This window comes from Aotus nancymaae, unplaced genomic scaffold (assembly GCF_030222135.1).
Source record: "Aotus nancymaae isolate 86718 unplaced genomic scaffold, 86718_ANA_hifiasm-v0.15.2.pri h1tg000003l, whole genome shotgun sequence".
NCBI classification, from domain to species: Eukaryota; Metazoa; Chordata; class Mammalia; order Primates; family Aotidae; genus Aotus; species Aotus nancymaae.
Window position 1 is genome coordinate 8,552,627 of NW_026988414.1, and position 21,676 is coordinate 8,574,302.

General features: G+C 50.6%; 1 protein-coding gene across 7 annotated transcripts in view; it reads left to right on the top strand.

Annotated features, from left to right (window-relative positions):
* Positions 1 to 21,676, top strand: part of DENND1A (DENN domain containing 1A) — a 536,105-nt gene that overhangs the window by 486,609 nt on the left and 27,820 nt on the right. For 3 of the 7 annotated variants that reach the window (XM_021674025.2, XM_064378132.1, XM_021674027.2), the window contains one exon: positions 19,546 to 19,599. The exons of the other annotated variants lie outside the window; for them this stretch is intronic. In XM_021674025.2, coding sequence (XP_021529700.2) covers positions 19,546 to 19,599 — 54 coding nt within the window. The remainder of the gene's footprint in view (positions 1 to 19,545; positions 19,600 to 21,676) is intronic. 7 annotated transcript variants of the gene reach the window in all.

The window sequence follows — 21,676 nt, forward strand, 5'->3', positions numbered from 1 at the left end:
GCCCCTGGTGTAGGCTGCATGCATCAAACTCACCCCTAGACCCCAAAGGCACACTGGATGATTTTCTGGTGTGCATGAGAGAGTAGAATGCAGGATAAAAACTGGGCATGTATGGGAGTTAGCACTGGAGTACCAGGTGCCAGTCCAGCGCCAAACCCACAGTTACTTTGGCATCAGCCTATACATTTAGCAGGGTCTACATTTAGTTAGGGTGCATGAGACATAAAACCCAAAAGAGAAATTATTGGCTTATACCAGCTTCAGGTATGGCTTGGTATCCAGTCATGTTCATCAGACCCCAGTTTTTTTGTTTTTTGGTTTTTGCTTTTGTTTTTGTTTTGCTCTGTTTTTTTGAGACAGGGTCTCACTCTGTCACCCAGGCTAGAGCAAAGTGGCATGATCTTGGCTCACTGCAAGGCTCAACCTTCCAGGCTCAAGCTCTCCTCCCACCACAGCCCCCCAAGTTTCTGGGACTACAGGTGCACACCACCATGCCTGGCTAATTTTTTTTCTTCAACTTTTCCTTTAAGTTCCAGGGTACATGTGCAGGATGTGCAGGCTTGTTACACAGGTAAATGTGTGCCATGGTAGTTTGCTGCACAACCGTTCACCTAGGTATTAAGCCCTGCATCCCTTAACTATTCTTCCTGATGCTCTGGCACCCCTCGCTGTCCCCCACTGACAGACCTCAGTGTGTGTTATTCCCCCAGTGTGTCTGTATGTTCTTACCATTCAGCTCCCACTTGTAAGTGAAAACATGTGGAGTTTGGTTTTCTGTTTCTGCACTAGTTTGCTGAGGATAATGGCCTCCAACTCCATCCATGTCCCTGCAAAGGACATGACCTCGTTTCTTTTTATGGCTGCATAGTATTCCATGGTGCATATGTGCCACATTTTCTTTATCCAGTCTATCATTGATGAGCATTAGGTTGATTCCATGTCTTTGCTATTGTGATTGGTGCTACAGTGAACATGCATGTGCACGTATCTTTATAGTTAGAATAATTTATATTCCTTTGGGTATATAACTATTAATGGATTGCTGGGTCAGATGGTATTTATGCTTTAGATCTTTATGGAATCACCACACTGTCTTCCACAATAGTTGAACTAATTTACACTCCCACCAGCTGTGTAAAAGCGTTCCTTTTTCTCTACAACCTCTCCAGCATCTGTTGTTTCTTGACTTTTTAAGAATCGCCATTCTGACTGGCGTGAGATGGTATCTCATTGTGGTTTTGATTTGCAAAATCACTCTCTAGTGAGTAGTGATGTTGAACTTTTTTTCATATGTTCATTGGCCGCATGAATGTCTTATTTTGAGAAGTATCTGTTCACGTCCTTTGCCCACTTTTTAGCAGAGTTGGTTTTTTCCTTGTAAATTTATTCAAGTTCCTTGTCAAAATTTTCTCCCATTCTGTAGGTTGTCTGTTTACTCAGATGATAATTTATTTTGCTGTGCAGAAGCTCTTTAGTTTAATTAGATCCCATTTGTCCATTTTTGCTTTTGTTGCGATTGCTTTTGCGTTTTCATCATGAAATCTTTGCCCATGCCTATGTCCTGAATGGTATTGCCCAGACTTTCTTCTAGGGCTTTTATAGTTTTGTATTATACAACTAAGTCTCTAATCCATCTCGAGTTACTTTTTGTATATGGTGTAAGGAAGAGATTCACTTTCAGTTTTCTGCATATGGCTAGCCACTTCTCCCAGCATCATTTGTTAAATAGGGAATTCTTTCCCCTTTGCTTGTTTTTTGTTTGTTTGCTTGTTTGTTGAGACAGAGTATTGCTCTGTCGCCCAGGCCAGAGGGCAGTAGCACAATCTTGGCTTACTGTAATCTCCACTTCCCAAGTTCAAGCAATTCTCATGCCTCAGCCTCCCAAGTATCTGGTATTATAGATGCATGCCACCATACCCAGCTAATTTTTGTATTTTTTAATAGAGATGGGGTTTCACCATGTTAGCCAGACTGGTCTTGAACTCCCACCCTCAAGTGGTCCACCCTCCCCTGCCTCCAAAAGTGTTGGAATTACAGGCGCAAGCTACCACACCCAACCCCCATTGCTTGTTTTTGTCCGATTTGTTGAAGATCAGATGGTTGTAGGTGTGCAGTTTTATTTTTGAGTTTTCTATTCTGTTCCATTGTTCAATATCTGTTTCTGTACCAGGACCATGCTGTTTTGGTTACTGTAGTCTTGTAATCTAGTTTGAAGTCAAGTAGCATAATGCCTCCAGCTTTGTTCTTTTTGCTTAAGATTGTCTTGGCTATTTGGGCTCTTTTTTGGTTCCTATGAATTTTAAAATAGTTTTTTCTAATTATTTGAAGAATGTCAATGGTAGTTTAATGGGAATGGCATTGAATCTCTAAATTACTTTGGGCAGTATGGCCACCTTCACGATACTGATTCTTTCTTTCCATGAGCATAGAATGTTTTTCCATTTGCTTGTGTCCTCTCTAATTTCCTTGAGTAGTGGTTTGTAGTTCTCCTTGAAGAGGTCCTTCACTTCCCTTGATAGCTATATTCCTATGTATTTTATTCTTTTTGTAGCAATTGTGAATGGGAGTTCATTCATGATTTGGCTCTCTGCTTTGTTTATAGGAATGCTAGCTACTTTTGCACATTGATTTTGTATCCTGAGACTTTGCTGAAGTTGCTTATCAGCTTAAGAAGCTTTTGGGCTGAGACAATGGGGTTTTCTACATATAGAATCATGTCATCTGCAAACAAAGATAATTTGACTTCCTCTCTTTCTATTTGAATACCTTTATCTCTTTCTCTTGCCTGATTACCCTGGCCAGAACTTCCAATACTATGTTGAATAGGAACGGTGAGAGAGGGCATCCTTGTCTTGTGCCAGTTTTCAAGGGGAATGCTTCCAGATTTTGCCCATTCAGTACGATAGTGGCTATGGGTTTGTCATATATGGCTCTTATTATTTTGAGATATATTTTTCAATACCTAGTTTATTGGGAGTTGTGGTTTTTGCTGTTGTTGTTGTTGTTTTTGAGACAGAATCCAGCTCTGTCACCAGGCTGGAGTTCAGTGGCAGGATCTGAGCTCACTGCAACCTCTGCCTCCCAGGTTCAAGCGATTCTCCTGCCTCAGCCTCCTGAGTAGCTGGGATTACAGGAACACGCCGCCACACCCAGCTAATTTTTGTATTTTTAGTAGAGACAGGGTTTCACCTTCTTGGCCAGGATGGTCTCGGACTCCTGACCTCGTGATCCCACCTCAGCCTCCCAAAGTGCTGGGATTACAGGAGTGAGCCACCACGCCCAGCTGGGAGTTTTTAACATGAAGGAATGTTGAACTTCATCAAAGGCCTTTTCTGCGTCTATTGAGATAATCATGTGGTTTTTGTCTTTTGTTCTGTATGTGATTCATCACATTGATTGATTTATATATGTTGAACCAACAGTTGCTTCCTGGGGATGAAGCCAACTTGATTGGGTTGGATAGGTTTTTGATGTGCTGCTGGATTCAGTTTGGCCTGGTTAATTTTTGTATTTTTTGTAGAAACAGGGTTTCGCCATGTTGTCCAGACTGGTCTCGAACTCCTGAGCTCAAGTGATCTGCCTTCCTCAGCCTCCCAAAGTGCTGTGATTACAGGCATGAGCCACTGTGCCCAGCCTAGACCCCAGTTTTCTGCTTTGTTTATTGCCTTGCCTCTTCTGCTATGGCCTGCAGTCCTTCCAGGTGCAAGACCAACAGGAAAGTGACTGACTTCTAGTAACTCCCACTCAAGGCATGGCATTTACTTGCGGGAATGACTTTGATTATAAGCCCATCGGAACCAATTATTGAGGCCAAGCGTTTCTGTATGCCACAGGTAGGGCCTCACCTGAAGCACATACCTCAGGGGTCATTCCTGAAAAGGAAATTGGGGCCATTACCAAAAGAAGGGAGAGCAGATCAAGTTGATAATGTGCACAGAAGCCAAACAAGAGACACTGTCTCAGCTCTTTATCCACTTGTCTCACAGCAGAGAATGGTTCATACCCAGAGGTGGGGATCCTAAAACCAAGAGAGCATGCAGGGCCAAGAGTCAAGGTCAGGCATGAACCAGGGCACCAGCTAGAGGAGGGACAGAAGAGAAATGGCAGGTTTGTGCATGGCAGACCAGGGAGGTAGGATCCAGGGTATAGAAATGGGCACAGCTGTCTGCAGTCGCCTGTGATAGCTTCTGGAGACTCAAGTGTGACAATGTCCACTGCAATCCCTGGGCTAATAGAGGAGAAGGGTAGAAGCTAAGAACCTGGGTCATTCATTCAGCAAATCATCACTGATGCCTGCTCTGTGCCACATCTGTGAAAGCAGAGATGGCAATGACACGGTTCCTGACTTGAGGGCTCTGACATTCTCGTGGTGAGTGGTTCAACTTAATTCTGATGGACAGAATCCATCTGGTAGTGTTGAAAGGCCCAGATTTGTGCTTGTGTGAACATGTAGTAGGCATCTCCAAGTCCCCTCTTTGTTTGTTCTAAACTCCAACGGGTTTGGTCCTCGGGGTGGTCTCCCCACCAGCGTTCTCATGAGTGCCCATCACCTCCTCACGGCCAGCTTGCTGGAGATCGCTGTAAAATAGAGGGAACGTTCTGTTAACACCCTTGCTTCAAAGACTAGGCAGAGAGCTTTTCTTTCTAAGATGCGGAGAGAGAACCAAATCAGAGAAGCTAAACACGGTGGCTGTTCCAGGCTGTTCTGCGATGAGGTGGCAGCTGATTTCATGTTAAGGGTCTGCGCCTGGTCCAGGCAGTCCCCACTTGTTTTCCCAAGCTAGTTGCAATGGACGTTTCTCACCGTTTAAATCATTTCTTTGGCACAAGTTATGGTCTCCAGAAAGGCTCAACTAAAATACACAAAGAGGAACAGAAACTAGGCTGGCTGCAACACAGCTGAGTGATTGAAGTATAGAGTCCAACCAGAGAGGGTGGTCTGAGCTAGGCTTTGCACCTAGGACCTGTGTTTAGTCCTCCCTTCCCTTAGATGGAGCTCCTCCCTGGCTCTGTCCTGCCTCTAACTCTACACTCCCTTAGGAGGCACAAGGCGCTCTACCTGTGGTTTCTAGCAGCACCTTTGTTCTGGGAGCTCCAGGTTTCTGTTTCTAGCTCACTCCTGTTTCACAAGCTTCAGCTGCTAGACTGTCTTAGTCAGCCCTTGGACTTCCCAAACCAGCTGCACCCCAGTTCCACCAAGGTGTCAGCCCCTCTGTACCCATACATTCCTCGTATCCCTGGGGTCCGGTGTCTCTCTTCTCGACTGGTCTGTGAGGCACAGGGGGCATCAGAAAACATCAGTGCATGTTGAGATAGGCAGGCCCTGCAGCCTCCCAAACGTGGACGCCTCTCCAGGATTCTCTCCCTGATCACTGGTTTGCCTGTATCATCAAGAGGACATACCCAGCCTCCAGGACTCTCCCTGGCAGAAATCACCACCTCTCCCCCACCAAGCCCACCCTGAACACAACTGAGCCTTCTGGGCTGGAGATTCCTGCCATCCTCCAATCCTGGCAGTTCCGGCTCACCCTGCAAGACTGCGCCAAGTGCCCCTGGCCTGGGCAGGGTCCCTTCTTCTCTAGTCCCTGGTGCCTCGTATTTATTTGTTCACCATCTCTTCATGGGCATCTGCACTGGGGGACCCAGAGATGAATCAGCCCCTACCATTTCCGCTACCAGGAATGATTTTCCTCCTCTATTCCAGCAACGCCTCAGGGCCCTGCTCAAGCACCCACTTCCCTAGAGAAGCCACCCCTCCTGCAACTTCTCCAAGCCCAGTCATTCCCTTGCTGATCTGAGTCGGCTCTGTCCCTGTGCTGGCTCGCTGGGGGTGCATTTAAACTCTGTCCCCAGAAAAGGACAGAACTGGCCTCCTCTCTGTATCCTTGGCACCCTCACAGGGCCTGGCACAGACAGGCTGCCCCATGAGAGTTTAGGGGATGACCAAGTGGTAAGTGAGTGCAGGCAGGAAAGGCAGTGAAGTGGGGAAAAGGCGAGGCCAGGTCCACTCACTCCCTGTGCCCTTGACCAGCCAGTCAGTCAGCAAAGCAGGAGAAACCCAGCGCAAGGCAGTGGCTCTTGTTCTGCGGTGCCTGCACACACTTTAGAATCCCTGCACGTGGCGCCGGGTTGTGAGAGACAGGATCCTAAGTCCCCTGAGGATCCTCCTTCAGCAGTGTGACAGCGGGGCTTCTCTGCCAAAGGGCTGACCAGAGCCTACAAACAGCATTTCTTTAAAGGTCTGTGTCGGAGCTGCTCAGAATCCAGCTCCCTGCCAGGAAGATATTGAGCCCAACAGGATAAGAGCAGGAAATCTGATTCAGCGAGACCAGAGGAGACATTTTCTCAGATTAGAATTTTCTGTGCCAAAGGTAGGGAGTTTATCACAGTAGGGAAGAGGAAATAAAACATAAAATATTGAAAATAAATTATATCCCACAAGCAGGATCCTCCGAGAGAGTCAGCTCTGTGTCTGTGGCTGTGCGGGGAGTCACTGCCCTGTGGCCGCAGGAGTGCTGTGCCAGAGGCTGCTTGTCGCACACATCCACCATCAGTCCCTAGCCCTGGCAGAGCCAGCAGTGCCTTCAGGCTAAGGAAATTATTAACCTGGCCGTGCCCAGAGGACGAGAGGGCAAGGACTAACCAAGAGATGGAGAGTAAAAAGGGGTTCGATGGACTGAGGGGTTTTCGTTACAATGTAGACCACCTATGTCTCAGCCAAGCCCCTTCACGAGCGTCATCTCACTTAATCTTCTCAACAATCCTCTAAGACTGATGCAATGATGATGATCCCCAGACAGCTGATGCTCAGAGAGGTTAAGCACCTTGCCCAAGGTCACACAGTAAGTGACAGAGCAAGAATTAAAAACCAGGCCTATCTGATGCTGGAAGCTGGGCTCTCCCCACGCTTCTCAGGGGTAGGGGAGCTTGAATTTTATCCCACAGGTGCCTCAGTAAGAGGTTGTATTGAGGGAAATGGCAGCTGGGAACATTTATGCTGGGTCACTGTGGAAAGGAATGGAAGTAGTTGAGGCAAAGAGACCACTGACGATGCCATGGACGTTGCTCAGGCCAGGGCTGGTCGGAGCCTGATCTGGGACACTACTTATGGAGGGGAGATGAGAAAATGATCCGAGAGACATTTAGGAGATCCAAAGGACAGAGCTCAGCGGGCAGCCGGCTCTACTGCGTGGGAGCTATGAAGTTCATCATAGAATGGCACAGGGCTGGACACAGACTATGTTTCTCTTCATCCAGCTGGCATGCTCCGGTGAGGCTTGAAATGCAGTCCATGAGGAAGGGATGTCCCTTGGGGTGTGCAGGGTTGATGGACACCAAGTTTCTGCTCAGGGGCAGAACAGCCTGCTTGGAGAAAAGATGGTACAGCTCCCCCGACCCTCACTGTGCTTGCATTTTCCCTGGGGCTGTCTACCAACCACCTTCCTTTTTATACTCTCCGAGGGTGCTGTAAGCACCAGAATACCCATAACTTACTCCACCCCCTCTCCTCAGCCTAGGGTATGGAATGTTATGGCTCCTTCCCTCCAAGTTGCCAGCGCTTCAGCCCCCAGGTCATTTCCACCAAGGATGATGTACAGTATTATGCTAAACCAACTTTATGGGCAGCCCCTTAAAATGCAAGCCTGTATCTATGATGGATGGAGAACATCCCGTTGTTTAGCCAACCACTTACGGTTTGTTGCAAACTTGCAAGAACCACACACGGGCCTCTTGTTAGGCCTGTTACACCAAGGACCCCATAAATAAATAGTAGTGTGTGTCTTGGTGCATCAGGGCTGGAGTATGGAAATAGAGGTACTGTATAAATAATGCATATTTACAAAATAAATATATCCGTTACATAAGTGTGTGCAGCCATAACCAAAGCACCTAGCTTAACAACCACGGAAAGCTTCGAGGGTCTGCCAAGTGATTGGCTTCCATCCATCAGTGTGCACCAGCATTAGAAATGACCGCCGCAGGGAGGGGGTCCTCCTGCACGCTGACCTTGAGGCCTTTGAATTGAGGCAAGTGGTGAGATTGCAGGTGGGCACCCTGACACACAGCTTTTCTGCCAAGGTGTGAAACCTACCGCAGCCATGTGTTCCTGCAGATGTCTTAAGGTCTACCGCCAAGCAGAAGGCTGATTAGCGCCAAGTTGCAGGACGTACCGGGTTGCACCTCCAGGAAGAGGGCTGGCTGGGGGAGGAAGAGATCTCCTCATTATGCAGATTGACTTTGGCTTGCAAAGGGAGCCAGCGAGTTGCCTTTCCAGGAGACTCTTACCCGAGCCCTGTAACTTTCAGCCATTCACCCTGAAGGCAGGGCTGAGCTTTCGGGAAGTCGGTGCCCTGTCTCTGCCGCCCCTTTTTGAGCTCTGAACTCCACCTGGCATCTGACTCTAGCATCTGGAGCGCCAAAGAAGCAGCTGACAGAATGGCCGCTGGAGTGGGCGCCCCTCCTCTCGGTTGTAATGGCACAATGCTGGATTTCAGTATTTTAAATGAAAAATATATGCAGTTAGCTGTGCGCTGACAATGTCCTTGAGGATTTGACAGTGAGATTTTCCAGCAGTTGGTCTTCGTTAGGATCCTGGCGGTGTTTAATAAGGCAGTCGAACTGCTGGCACCTTGGGTTCCTGTTTGTTCTCCGAGGGCTCAGGGGCTGCTGCGGTAAGCACATCGACCAGAGCTGATCATTACAAGGGCGTACGCCACCATGAATAAAAATGTCACACGTTTTCCCATCTCACAGCGGTACAAAATGTCAGTCCTGTCAAACACACATTGCAGGGAGCTGTGTGCAGTCCGTACAAATTGGAGAGCCGCATATTCCCCCAGCCTTCTGATATTCTTCATTTGAAGCTGAAGAAAAACAGTTGTTAACCTATTAGCTAGGATTTTAAACTCTGCTGAGGCGGTGGATGGGTAGACTTTGACACAGATAGAAATGTATTCCAAGGTCCAGGAATTTTAAAACCAGGTTCTCCGTCCATTTGTTCTGAGGGAAGGGGAAAAAAAGCCCCCTCTGTCTTGTGAACCTGACTGTCTTTCTTTAACAGACACACTAGGGAAATTTTGGGATATTTCATATCTAAGCTTCCCGTTGCTTCCACGTTTGCATTCCACTCGAAAAGTCTCTTGCTTTTGGGGATGGCCCTGGGGCTTAACCCATTAGGCTAGGAAACCTCTTAAGTAGAGAGTTTTTCCTGCTCAGAAGCATGGCAGAAATGTTGCCAGTCTTGTGGACAGAGTAACTCAAATAATGGGGACAAGAACTGGCTGGTCTGGCATTATTCAGACACTGGGCAGTGGCTTCACTGATAATTTGATGCTGCTTCCCCACTCTTGGGCAGGCATTTACTTTATACTTGACCATGTGCCAGGTCTTGTGCCAGGAGCCAGATGTAAACCCTCAGGACTCATCCTCTTAAGGGAGGGACAGCGGTAGGAGTGCCCAATTTTTGTGAGCCAGGAAGAGAGAGAGACTTCTTGGGGAAGGGAACAGAGTCACGAGGGATGAGCAGGAATCCATCAGGTGGGCGAGTGAGGGAAGGGCTCAGCACGTGTGTTGTGAAGGGCCGTGGCCCATGGGGGCTGGCTGGAAAGAAGGGGCTGTTTGTGGTGGAGTTTACTGGGGGAAGGACCGTGTCTTGAATGGCCTGCTGGGGACAGGGGTGGGAGCAGCTCCCCTGGGCTGCCAGTGGCAGGGAGAACAGTTGGAGGCTCGTGGTGGCCTGGCCTAGGAGTGGAGTCCTGGTCTCCGTTTCTAAAGGGTGCTGTGCACTCCTATCTGGACCTCTGCAAAATCAGGAGAATGCTTCTAATTTCCTTGTTGCATCCTGTTGGGGTGGACATCATTCCAGAGATGATAAATTAGTCTGGTTTTGCTGAGCTGGCCCTGGCCCTTAAATGTACTGAGCAAATTCTCACCGAGTAGGGACACGGGCCTGGTGAAGTACAGGCGGCTGCAAAGACAACCCTTTCTGTGTAGTCAGAACAGAGTTAGCAGGACAAAAAACTCAAAGGACCTCAGAGGGAGGACTCCCCGGGGAGTGAGAAGAGACCCCTCGACCCCAGGGGGATGTGTTTTAACATCTTCCTTCCGCTGTTTGTATGTCGGGTCTCATGGGAGGAGCGTGGGTTTCTTTGGAATCAGGCATACTTGGGCTTGGATCCTGGCTCTGCCACCAGTTAGCTGTCAGGCCTGGCCTGGGCAAGTCACTGAGTGACATGGCCTCAGTTTCTTCATCTTCCACCTTCTTGCAGGTTGCTGAGATCAATAGAGACCTTGCATGTAGATCTCCTAGCACAGGGCCTGGTACTTAGCAAGTGCCAGAAAACAGTAGCCCCAGAGAGGAGCCCATCTCCCCAACATCTGGAAGCCCCTCCTCTAACCTAACCATGTGTCCCCCACCTCCTGGGAATGTCACCCAGGCACCTCGATGGCATCCTAGATGCATCCCAGCAGCAAAGCGCCTGCCTCCTGCTTCTGTCTGGGCAAAGAATGGCATATGTCAGCAAGGTCCCTGCCCCTGCCCAGGCACCAGCCGCATCTGGTGCCCGACCTCCAGCCGCCAATGGGATGCCACCTATTCAAACTGTGCACCTGCACCCGACTAAAAACAAAGGGCTCCCCTCCCCCTGCCCCACTGCTGGCCCTCCTCCCTCCCCCGCCTCTGTCCCCCAAGCGGCTAGGGTCACCCGGCCCCCACGCAGCCTTCCCTCACAGCTGCCTCGCTGCTTTTGTTCAGCATGTGAACTTCCCCGTCAGCCAAGCTCCTTGCACGGGAAGTAATCAGGGATCTTGACAAGGCTTCAAACCACAAATGCCACTACAAATTAACCAGCACCACTACAAAATACTACTCCTGTCAACATCGGGGAAGAATGCACTGCTCTTCAGGACCAGTCTGAGACGTCTTTCAGCTCAGCACTCACTCACGGCAAAGAGAGTGCCCGGACCCAGCCGGAGAGAGTGGTTGACAGGACTGGTGAGCCCCTGAATCCTGAGCGCGCCCTCTCAGGAGACCATCTCTGCGAGATGCTGCGGCAGGTGCTGCGACTTTTCTTCCAGGACCCCCTTCGATCCTGAGCACCCTGATCCCCCTCACAGGTGGCACCTCTAGAGGGCAAGTCATGAGGCACCCAGAAACCTCACTGTGGAGTCCGCCACCCAGAGAGTGAAGCCCAGCCCCACCTCTGTGCATCCTACCTATGTGCTGTGCCTTTAGGCAAGAGGGGCCTCCATTTCCCTGCCTGCAGAACGGCACCCATAATGGAGCCTCTGTCTGAGAGTCTGCAGGTCCACTAGGATATCCTGAGTATTTTCCGGCCCCTCCCATCCTCCCTTCCTTTCCCTGAAGGAACACATCCTTGTCACCCTATGTGAGTAGACTCTCACCACGTGGAAACCTCTTCCTCAGCCATAATGTGGAAGTCCTTCCTGTGCAGCGGCTTGCAAGGAACATCCCTCTAGAGTGACAGCTTGCTATCTCTGCAAATGCTTCAGGCCTCAGGATCACCACATCCCCTCCGGGTGCCCCGCTGAGTGGCTCAGGCAAGAAGCATGCTGTACACTATGTGACATCGGGGCCTGGTCTTCTCCAGCTGCCCTGACTGGAGCTCTGAAGCGGAGGCAAGCATTTGATCCTCCCCAACAAGCAGCACAGCCCTCGTCCAGGGTGGACGGAGAGGAGCAGAGACAGCCATGGGAGCTGGGGGCTAGGCAAGAGCTGTGCCTGCGAGAGAGCTTGTTGGGCATCTCAAAGGAGATACTCCACAAAAATATCGCTTCAATGCACTCCTTTTTGGAGGCATATCAAAAGAAGCCCTCTTTTATTTCCATGCCTTGCATAATAGCAGATTTCCAGTCCCAAAGAGTAGAGGAGCCTTGCTCTCGGCCCAGAGGCCCTTTGTAAAGCTACAGAAAGCTTTGTCTTCCCCTCCCAACTGGGTCTTTTTCATGCACAGGTCAGAGCATTGATGTGGCTACTAGCCAGGAAAATTAACCAGGTGAACACTTTCCTCGTTAAACAGCAACAGAGTTTAATTGTGAATTTGCTCTCTCCCCTCTCCATTGCTAGCTGTGTATCTGACTGGGACGAACTGAGAAATGCCAGGGCCTATCCAGCTTCCCCCTCTGGGACGAGGCCTCCTCCATTGAGGCAGGTAGGAACCCGGCAGGGAAGGGACAATTCAGAGTGCACATTTCACACAAAGAATCTGAGACCCCCTTTGGGGCCAGCTTCAGAGGCTAGCTCTGTCACGCACCAGCTGCCATCAGGCACACCTACTCCAATCTTTGCAGGCACAGCCCTGAGCCTTTAGAGAACCTGGTTGGGCCCTGTGGCCTCCAGGGTCTGTTCTCTTGTACCTCCTCACCTATCCCACGCCCAGATTGGGATCTGGCCTGTCTCCTGCCAACTTTGACGTTTCACTTTCTGTGTGGCCCTACTGTCCCAGCAGTGAAGTGGGGATGCTCATTCTGACGGCACAAGGATATTGAAGGGATAGTCCCAGATATTCCCTTCACTGGGGTCTGAGTGAATCCATGGGTCCATTCCCAAACAGCTGCCTGCCCTTGCCCCTGTACACAAACATCAAAGCACCCCTGCCCCGGCCCATAACTCACTTGAGATGAGCTCGCCGGCCCTCTTGAAGGCCTGCTGTCCACCTGCTCTGTGCAACCCTGGGCAAGTCCTTGCTTCCCCTCATCTGTGAAATGGGTAGCAACCCTCATTCCCTGCAGAGGAGGCTTGCACTGGTGAGTCTGCAGCAGTTGCTCAGGCCCTGGAAGCGCCAGCAGCGGGAAGTGCCTTGGCTCTGCCCACAGCACAGGCAGGCTGGCTCCCGGGCAGCAGGGACACCACCTCCCCTCCCCTAGACACTGCGCTCTCTGCCCCCACGTCACCACCTGGCAGTCAAGCATTTTCCACCCTGCATCCCCGTGCAGAGCGCCCACTCATCCATGCCACCCAGGTAATTAAATTGATATTCCAACACGCCTTCCCCTCCTGACCTTTTGGAAACAATGTGTTTTGCTGCATCAACAAATTAACTGCAAATCAGATGCTGCCCTCATAAATGCCGGTTTCATATCCAATGAGCATACTCACCTGGCCCACACAGCTGACAGACAGAGATGCCGAGGGCCAGGCGGAGACCAACAAGGGCCAAAGAGGTCCCCTCTTCTCTGGGACTTCTGTGTCAATCACGCCTTCGATCTTACCCTCTCTTGTGTTCACATCTCCCGGCAGTGGTGTGGCCGGTGCCGGTGGGTTGACAATATGGAGGCCTGGACAGGCTCCTGTGATTGGAGGGGAGTGTCTGTTCTTAGAAGTCCACCCATCCTCCTCCAGTGCGTTTTCTATACCAAGGATGTCAAGGTTTCTCTTATTGTGTCTCTGATTATATCCCTCCCACTGAGCTCAGAAAAAAATCCACAATTCTCAGCCTGACATTCAAGGCCCTCTATTATCTGACCTTCCCCCAGCCCCTCCCAGGTCCTGGCCGACCCTGTCCTCATATTTAGCCTCACTCTTGGCTGGTTGGACCACTGTGGTTCCCTGTCTGCTGTTCCCTCACTCCCTACCACCCCCAACCCATGGAAGAGCCCTTCCTCTGGCCCACTTGCGTGACAGCGCCCTCTACCAGAGTCTGGTTCAGATACGCGCCCCTGTGCCTGGGACGCCACACACTGTTTGTTGAATGAATGGACAAATGAAATCACATTCCTCCTTTGGAAGGTACCACAGAGAGATGCTCAAATAAGGAAAGAAGGAGAAGGTGTCAGCTACTCTCTCATCAGCCTTTTCTCTACAGCACAGATCTCTAACAACAGATTCTAACTTCATAAGGGACAAGGATTAGAAAAAACATGTCAGAAAGTCTTCCAGGTGACTTTGGAAATTTTAGTTGACAAGGATAGCACAATGGGCTAAGAATACCTGCTTGTTTTAGTTCTTGCTACTAGCTGTGTGACCTCATACTAGTCCCTTAACCTCTCTGGGCCTCCTGTTTCCTGTCTCTGTAACAGGGAAATAATCCTTCTCTAACTTGCCTCACCAGGGAGTGTGATGTTCAAAAGAAAGAGGAGAAGTTAAAATGCTTTGAAAGGAAAATACATTATATAAATAGAAGAGATTATTATTAAAATCCAGTCTCCTTCAACAGAACCTTGCTGACAGCCCACAGCTTTGGAAAAGCAGGGTCCTCACGTCCACAGGACTTTTATGGAAAGACCTGTGGGTCCCATGGGGAAGATTGAGTGGTTCCATTTCATCCTCGGGATATCGGACCAGAACCTCATGCGGCCGTCACTGCACTCTCATCTCATCCTCATGCCGGCGCTTGTAACCTGGGAGTTACTTCCATTTTACAGAAGAGTTCACTGAGACTTCAGAGATTAAGTAACTCACCTAAGTGGCAGAGCCCATACTGAACTCAACTAGAAAGTGACAGAGCCAGTTCTGTCAGTGAACCCGTGTATTTCTAACCCAAACTCTGTTTCTTGGGGTTTACCCCACCAATACGTCTTTCTCTTTAAGAAAGATATTTTCCCGTGGTGTAGGTCAAATCCCACCAGACTGTGCAGTTCTTAAGGACAAGGACTGTTTCTTGCTCTCTGAATCCCCTGGTCCTGGCCCCCAAATACTTGCTGCATAAACCACAGGAGGAATCCTTCCACTCTGTGACAGTCAGTCTGCTTCCCCACCAGACATGTTTTTCTGGAAGGCAGGTACTTTGCATTGACCATTGAAGAAACCTCCAGCCCTCTCCCGACTCTGCTGGCCCTCCCACCCCTCCTGCCGTGCCCCAGCTCGGGAAGTGCCGGAGGAACTGTCTAATTGAACTCTCCTTAGCAAAAGATCGCCAAAGGCCCAGTCTTTTTTAACTGACTTAAGAAACAGCAGTCTGTGTAGCCACATTTCAACCTGGCCAGGGGACGGAGGATCACATATAACGTGACCTCGATGCAAAGATGCCCAGATCTCTTGGATTCTCTGCTGTGTCTACTTTAAAAGCTCTTCCTGTTTTACCTTTGCTTCCTTCAACGGTGGAAAGAGCGCTGGATTCACAGTCAAGAGGCCTGAGACCTGCTCCCAGCCCTGCCCATTACGAGCTGGGGGCGTCGAGCAGGTCACTTTACCTCCCTCCAATCTCTTCCCTTGTCTGTGGCCACTAGAATGCTTAGCGAGGCCAGGGGCACCAGGGTAAAACGAGCAGGCTCAGGGGCCCAGCCCTAGGCTATGGGCTGGGGAAGCAGAGAACCAGAGCGAGTCAGATGGGAGACGAACCGCTCCAGGCTCAAAATGACTTTCACTAAGTCCTGGCCAGCTCTGCCGTCTTCTCAGGCCTCACCCAACGCTGTTGTGGTCCCCATGTTCAGCTAGTGACTGCTTCAGCTTCTGGAGCACCGGGACCACTCTCTGGAAGAGGGTGTGCTTTTCTGAGTTAATCCTTTCCTAGCTCATCTTCTTACCCCATCTTCCCACCCAAATCACCACCACTCACCCACTAAGACCTGTTTAATGGTCTCCAGAGTCCTCTTCCCCCATCTGTGTCCCCAGCTGGGAACACCCCAGCTTGGGACACCCCAGCTTATTTGAAGTACATCCACCATGGCCAATGGCCCCGCTACACCCTGTCTAAGAAGCAGAGGCCTCCCTGGCAGTGTGTCTACTGTGCCCCTGGCCCTGCAGCAGGGCCCTAGTGACTGGGCTCATAGATGAGGACACTGAGGCCCAGGGAAGTCACTTCTTGCCAAAGTCACTCAGCAAACCAGCTGGGCCTGGAGCCTCTGTGGTGGGAGCAGGAGGGCACTGCACATATCAGATGCTCTAGCATCCAAAATCTGAGACTGCTTCCCACGGGATCACTGTCTAATCTGCTGGTGACAATCCAGCTGCTCTCTGGTCCCCAGCCTCAGCTCTGGTCCCCAGGGCCTGCACACTCCTGGCAGGGCATCCTGATAATTAGTGCAGCCCTCCCGCAAGTCCCGGGGCAGGGGGTCTTTAATGCACACCCCCTGGGAGTTCACCTTTCTCTTCCTGGTGGCCACCCCACAGGTGTCCCCATGATACGCTCCAGCATCAGAACAAGCTCAGGATCCGTGAGTGCAGGCCCCGTCCCTGTGTGTTTCCTCTAGTGACAGGGTCCCTTCGTGCCGACAACCCGCAGGGAAACCTCCCCAAGCGTCAGAAGGGGCAGCGTGGCTTCCTGCTCCTGGTTGCTGTTGCTGGGTTTTGTTTTCTCTGGTCGCGCCAGGACATCTGTACCACATTCCTGTTTCTTGGCATCTTTACGTCCCCGGGCTGACTCTGTTAGCTTCTAGGCTGGGTGTGGTCCAGAGGCTGCTTTCTTCCCACCATTTATCAATTCAGTTGCAAAAGAACCAGCACTTCCCGATGACAACCAAAAGAAAATAAGTTAGTTGAAGAATCTGGAGAACTGACTTCTGGTGTGTTTTCACATGTACCAGGAAGTTTAAGCCAAAAATAATTTGCTGAGCACCTGTTAGGTATCAAGTACTCTACTAGACCCTATGCTAAATACAGACACGCGCGAGCTGATAACGACAGTCGCTGTGCTGTGGATATGAGGCAGGGTTTCACCATTGATGGGATTGCAGAGGTGGATGTGGGGCCCCGAATCTGCAGGGCTTTGAACACCAGACAGCATCTTCCATTCATGGGTGTTAGAGGGAAAGCAAGTCTATGTTCAAATAAATTTGGGAAATAGGACTTTTATAAAAGAGTTAATAGGTTTTTGCCTGGTTAGGGTGGGTGTTTTTCTCGCAAGACTCGCCAGCCTCTGCTATGCTAACAGGCGTTGTGAATCCCCAAAAGGAGAAAGAAGACAGCATTTCTCAGATTTGCCTGACTGGGGAACCTCCTTTTTTCCCTTCATACAAAGCGTCTCCCAGGATGGTGTCTCTCAGCAGATACCCTGCGAGATGCCAGCCTTCCACTGAGGTGATTTAAGCTGGCAAGTGGCATGATTGGGTGGGCATTCATGGGCATTTTTAAAGTCCATTCTGGAAACAAATGTAGGAGATGGACTGGGAGAGGGAGAGTCTGGGGGCAAGGAAACCTGCTCGTGGTAATGGTTGCTAATGTCTGTTGGCGGCACTGGGCACAGAACCTGACGGCCGTCATCTCATTGAATCTTCCTAACGTCCCACCTGGGTAGGCACTGCTGTTACCTGCACTTCACAGATGAGGACAGTGAGGCTCGGCATGGTCAAATCGTGGGCCTGGAGTAACCCAGGGAGTTAATGGGAGAACTGGGGTTGTGTCCAAAAGTGTCTGACCCCAGAGGCTGCCTCATGAGCACTCTGCTGCACTGCCACCTAGCAGGAACGGAAATGGCCCAGGCCAGAGGTGACAAGCAGTGAGGACAGTGGGACTGGAGAAATTGGTCCCCCTGAAGTAGAAAGGCCAAGCATAAGAGAAGCAGTACTGGGGAGAGTAGTGTAGGAGAGTGGGGTGGGCGTGGGCTCCCCTTCCCCTCATCATCTCTTCCTCTTGATGAGCAGTGTGAATGGGTAGGAGGGCCTGTTCCCCTTTACCTCACACGCTTCCTGTAAGCCATGAAGGGGAAAAAACATGCGGCCTTGCCCATTCCCAGGCAGCATCCCCAACTCCCAGGTAGCCACCAGCTGAAGAAGGGTCACCAAGCGAGGGTCGGCCCTCACGCCCAGCTAATGACATAGGATCTGGGAAGCCAAGGTGTATTTTTATCCTACATGTTCTCCATGTGCCACCAGGGAACGCTCCACCAAGTCCCCAGGCCAGCTTTCCCCTCGGGCTGCTCCAGCAGGTTCCGTGCAGGGACCCAGGGACCCAAGGACAACTGGGACACAGGCCCTATCCTCCAGGAGTAGTGGGCCAGGTTCAGAAAACAAGTTAAAAGGCAGATTTGAGATCTGAAGTATCAATCCCGCTCAGTAAAGCCCTAAATCAGCACTGTCCAAGGAAAACATCATGGGAGCTTCCTACGGGAGTCACCTGTGGAATTCTGAATGTGAAACATAAACTGGTGAAATTGATTTTAATATTATTAACCCAGTATATCCAAAATATTATTTCTACATGTAATCTAAAAGTTATTACTGTGGCGTTTGACAGTCTCTCCTTGTGCTAAGTCTCTGAAGTCCAGTGTTTTGCACTTAGAGCACTTTTTTTTTTTTTTGAGATGGAGTCTCACTCTGTCGCCCAGGCCTGAGTGCAATGGCATGGTCTTGACTCACTGCAACCTCCACCTCCCAGGTTCAAGTGAGTCTTCTGCCTCAACCTCCTAAGTAGCTGGGATTACAGGCACCCATCGTCATGCCCGGCTGATTTTTGTATTTTTTTTAGGGACAGGGTTTCACCATGTTGGCCAGGCTGGTCTTGAACTCCTGACCTCAGGTGATCCGCCTGCCTTGGCCTCCGAAAGTGCTGGGATTTAGAGCACATCTTAGCATGGACTGGCCGCTGGGGACATTGGCTCCTATATTGGCCAGGGCAGGTCTGGATTTTGTCCAGTTAGATGTATCTTTGTGACCTGAGTGACGGAATGGGAAGGAAACAACCAGAAGCCTCCCGGGGATGGCTGCGGGTCTGTGGCCTGGGTCTCGCGTGAATTTCTACTCTCCTTACTCGGCCTCCCTGTCTCCCACACCTGCAAGAGCATGGAGACAGGCAGGCTGTTGAAAGGACACCACTGGGCTTTCAAGATAAAGGGTTTGAGGGTAGAGCTGAGAAGTCTATGCTCTACAGGTTTTGATTCAAATTCTGATTTCAAAAGCCAATCATTTTGTACAAATTTTACTTGTTCATCAGATGTTATTGAGCAGATTTTTTCCCAAGTCCCACGCAGCCTGCAGGCACAGGGATGAACCCACTTAGAGACCGACATGTAAAAGGTCCCGTGGGGGTAGCGGGTGAGGGACCCCACGCTGAGTCCCACATAGCAGGAGACAGGGAGGCAGTGTGAGTCGAGGCAGCACCCAACCTGACGGGCTCTAGAAGGACAAGCACAGTCCGGCTGGAGCAGCTCATTCCACCCGGAGGGCGGCGGGAAACAAGGCATGAGAGCCCAGTGCTACTTAAAGGGTCTGCCCAGGGCAGGCATGGGTGAAGGTTGAGAAAGGTCTGTGTGGGGCACAGTGGGGTCCCAGTCTTGAGGGACATGCAGCGCCAGCCCCAAGCCTTCAGCAGGCACCCAAGGACAGGAGGGGGCGTGAGAGGTCTGGAGAGGGTGTGGGTGGCCATATTGCACCTGGGAAGGCCCCCCCGGCCTGTGTGGAGCATGGTGGAGGGTGGAGCTGGGGGCCTTGTCGGGAGATGATTGCAGTAATCCAGGCTGGAGACAGGCTAGAAAGAAAGAATGGGCAGAGGAGCCGGCCTCAGAAGGTGGACAGTGGGGGCAAGACGGGAGGCATCGAGGATGGCCCTCTGGCTCTGGCTCGGGTGACCGGGTGCCTTCCCCAGGCCGTGTGTGGAAATGCATTGAGCCTTCTCAGTGTATCCTGATGTTTTAAGTTTCCACTTTAATGCAGCTGCAGATCCTCCGTCCCACCCGACTGCCTCCCAAGATACAGCGCTCGAGGCCCGTGAGTAGCCGGTGGTTCTGCCCTCCCCACCTAACACTGCCTGAGCCGTCCTCCCTCAGCCTGACTAAACCTCCGGAGTTTGGACCCTCCTGCCTGGCAAAAGAGAACTGGGAATTGGGTTTTTCAGCTTCCCTGTCTGTGTGGCATGAACTTGAGCTTGCATTTTCTGGGCTTCTCTCGCTTTTTTTTCTGAATAAGTTTGGTGACTTGCAGATCAGAGCTGTAGGTAGCAAGGGGGCCACTGTGTGGTGTGTGTGCTGTGTGTGCATCATCTGAGCAAGTCTCACAGGGTGAGCAAAGGGGTTCAAAGCCTTCCTCCATTCGACTATTCCTCACAAAGGAAGTAGAAGTCTGGGGGCAGGGGTCTCCTTCCTGCCAGATCTTGGTCTGGAAATGCATTTGTACATTCCTGCGGGTGGAGGTTATGTCCAGAGAGTACGGAGCCAGCTCTTAAGGAGATAGGTACCGCTCCCCTGCCAGGCCTTCCTTGGAGATCCGCCATCCCATGTAAAGTGCCAAGTAAGGGGCATGGTGGTGCACACCTAGCTACTCAGGAGGCTAAAATGGGAGGATCACTTGAGCCCAGGAAGTTGAGGCTATGGTGAGCCATGATTGTACCACTGCATTCCAGCCTGGGTGACAGAGCAAGACCCTGTCTCTTAAAAGGAAAAAAAAAAAAAGTAAGAATGGGGAAGCAGGAAAAAATATAAACCCACCACCACCTGGGAATGGGGTGGGAGGGCGAGAGATCCGTCCATGGAAAAATATTGGGTCTGGGTTCCATGTTAAGCATCAGTGGAGTCATGTCCCTTGGTAGGTCAGACTTTGGCCATGCTGAGGCATGTGGACTTTAGCAGCTGCCTTGAAAGTGGGAAACCTGCCAGGACCTTTTGGTGAGGGCTGTTTACCAAGGGAGAAGTTTGTCCATCTACCATTGAGTGTGACCACCACTCTGTGGCCAACCGAAGAGTAGCCTACAACCCAGTGTCCTAACCCTCCCGCCCTCTGCAGTGCACGTATCCAAATCCATCTTGTGAAGGCAAGGAGGCCGGGGCATGTAGGTGACCAGGTGAACTGCATCTGTTCACCTTGGGAGATGCACCCAGTATCCACTGGGTAGCTGCTCTCTGGGTGCATGTTGGCCATTCCATGGCACTATTTCCCTTCCCCTTCCCCTTCCCCTTCCCTCCCCTCCCTACGGTGGATGGGAGTTAGAGGGCTAGGAGGGAGGCCGGGGGGACTTAGATGGCTTCCCCTGTGACTACTGTGAGTCTACACTCCCAGCCACACATGACAGTGGATCCATCCCATATCCCCCATCAAAGTGTGGTTGGCCCAAACCCCCATCAGCACAGCTGGCAAGGAGCTAGAATATGTCTGCTCACTGTCTCTAGAAGGAAGATACAAGCAGCAAAAAGAAACTGCTTTGTGGGGCAGGAGGCCTCTTCTAGACTGAACCTTGTGTGACTAGTGAGAGTTTCAGTACAGTCCTTAACAGCACGTATTTGGGAGGCCCACAGAGGTAGACTTGAATGCTGAAGTCGTGTGATCTGGCAAGCACTGAAGCTCTCCGAGTCTCATTTCACCTCCTGGGCTGTGCCCTCATTCCTAGAGGGGTTTTGTGAAAAGGAAAATGGATGTCATTTGTAGAACACACACAGTGCCTGGCACCCAGTAGCAGTTCTTATTCTTAACAGGTTTTTTTACATCCTACAGCTTCTAAGGAATGGCCCAGTTTATTAATAACTATCATTTGCCTAGGATTTTACAGTCAGCAAATCATTCTTAGGTACCTCATCCCAGCTGAGCCTCACAATGGTTCAGTGAAGCAGGCATCGTCACCCCTCAGTTTAGCAGTGAGAACACTGATGCTTGGTAACTTAACCCAAGTTCAACTGCAAATAAGGTCATCGGAACTCTAGAACCTGTGGTCTTGCCAGCATTCCAAGCTCTCTGGATCTTCCATCTTCTGATTGGGACCAGAAGAGTTTCAGGTTTCAGTTTGTTTCGGATTTTGGAATATTTGCATGATACGTCCTGGTTGTGTGCCCCTAATCCAGAATCCAGAATACTCCAG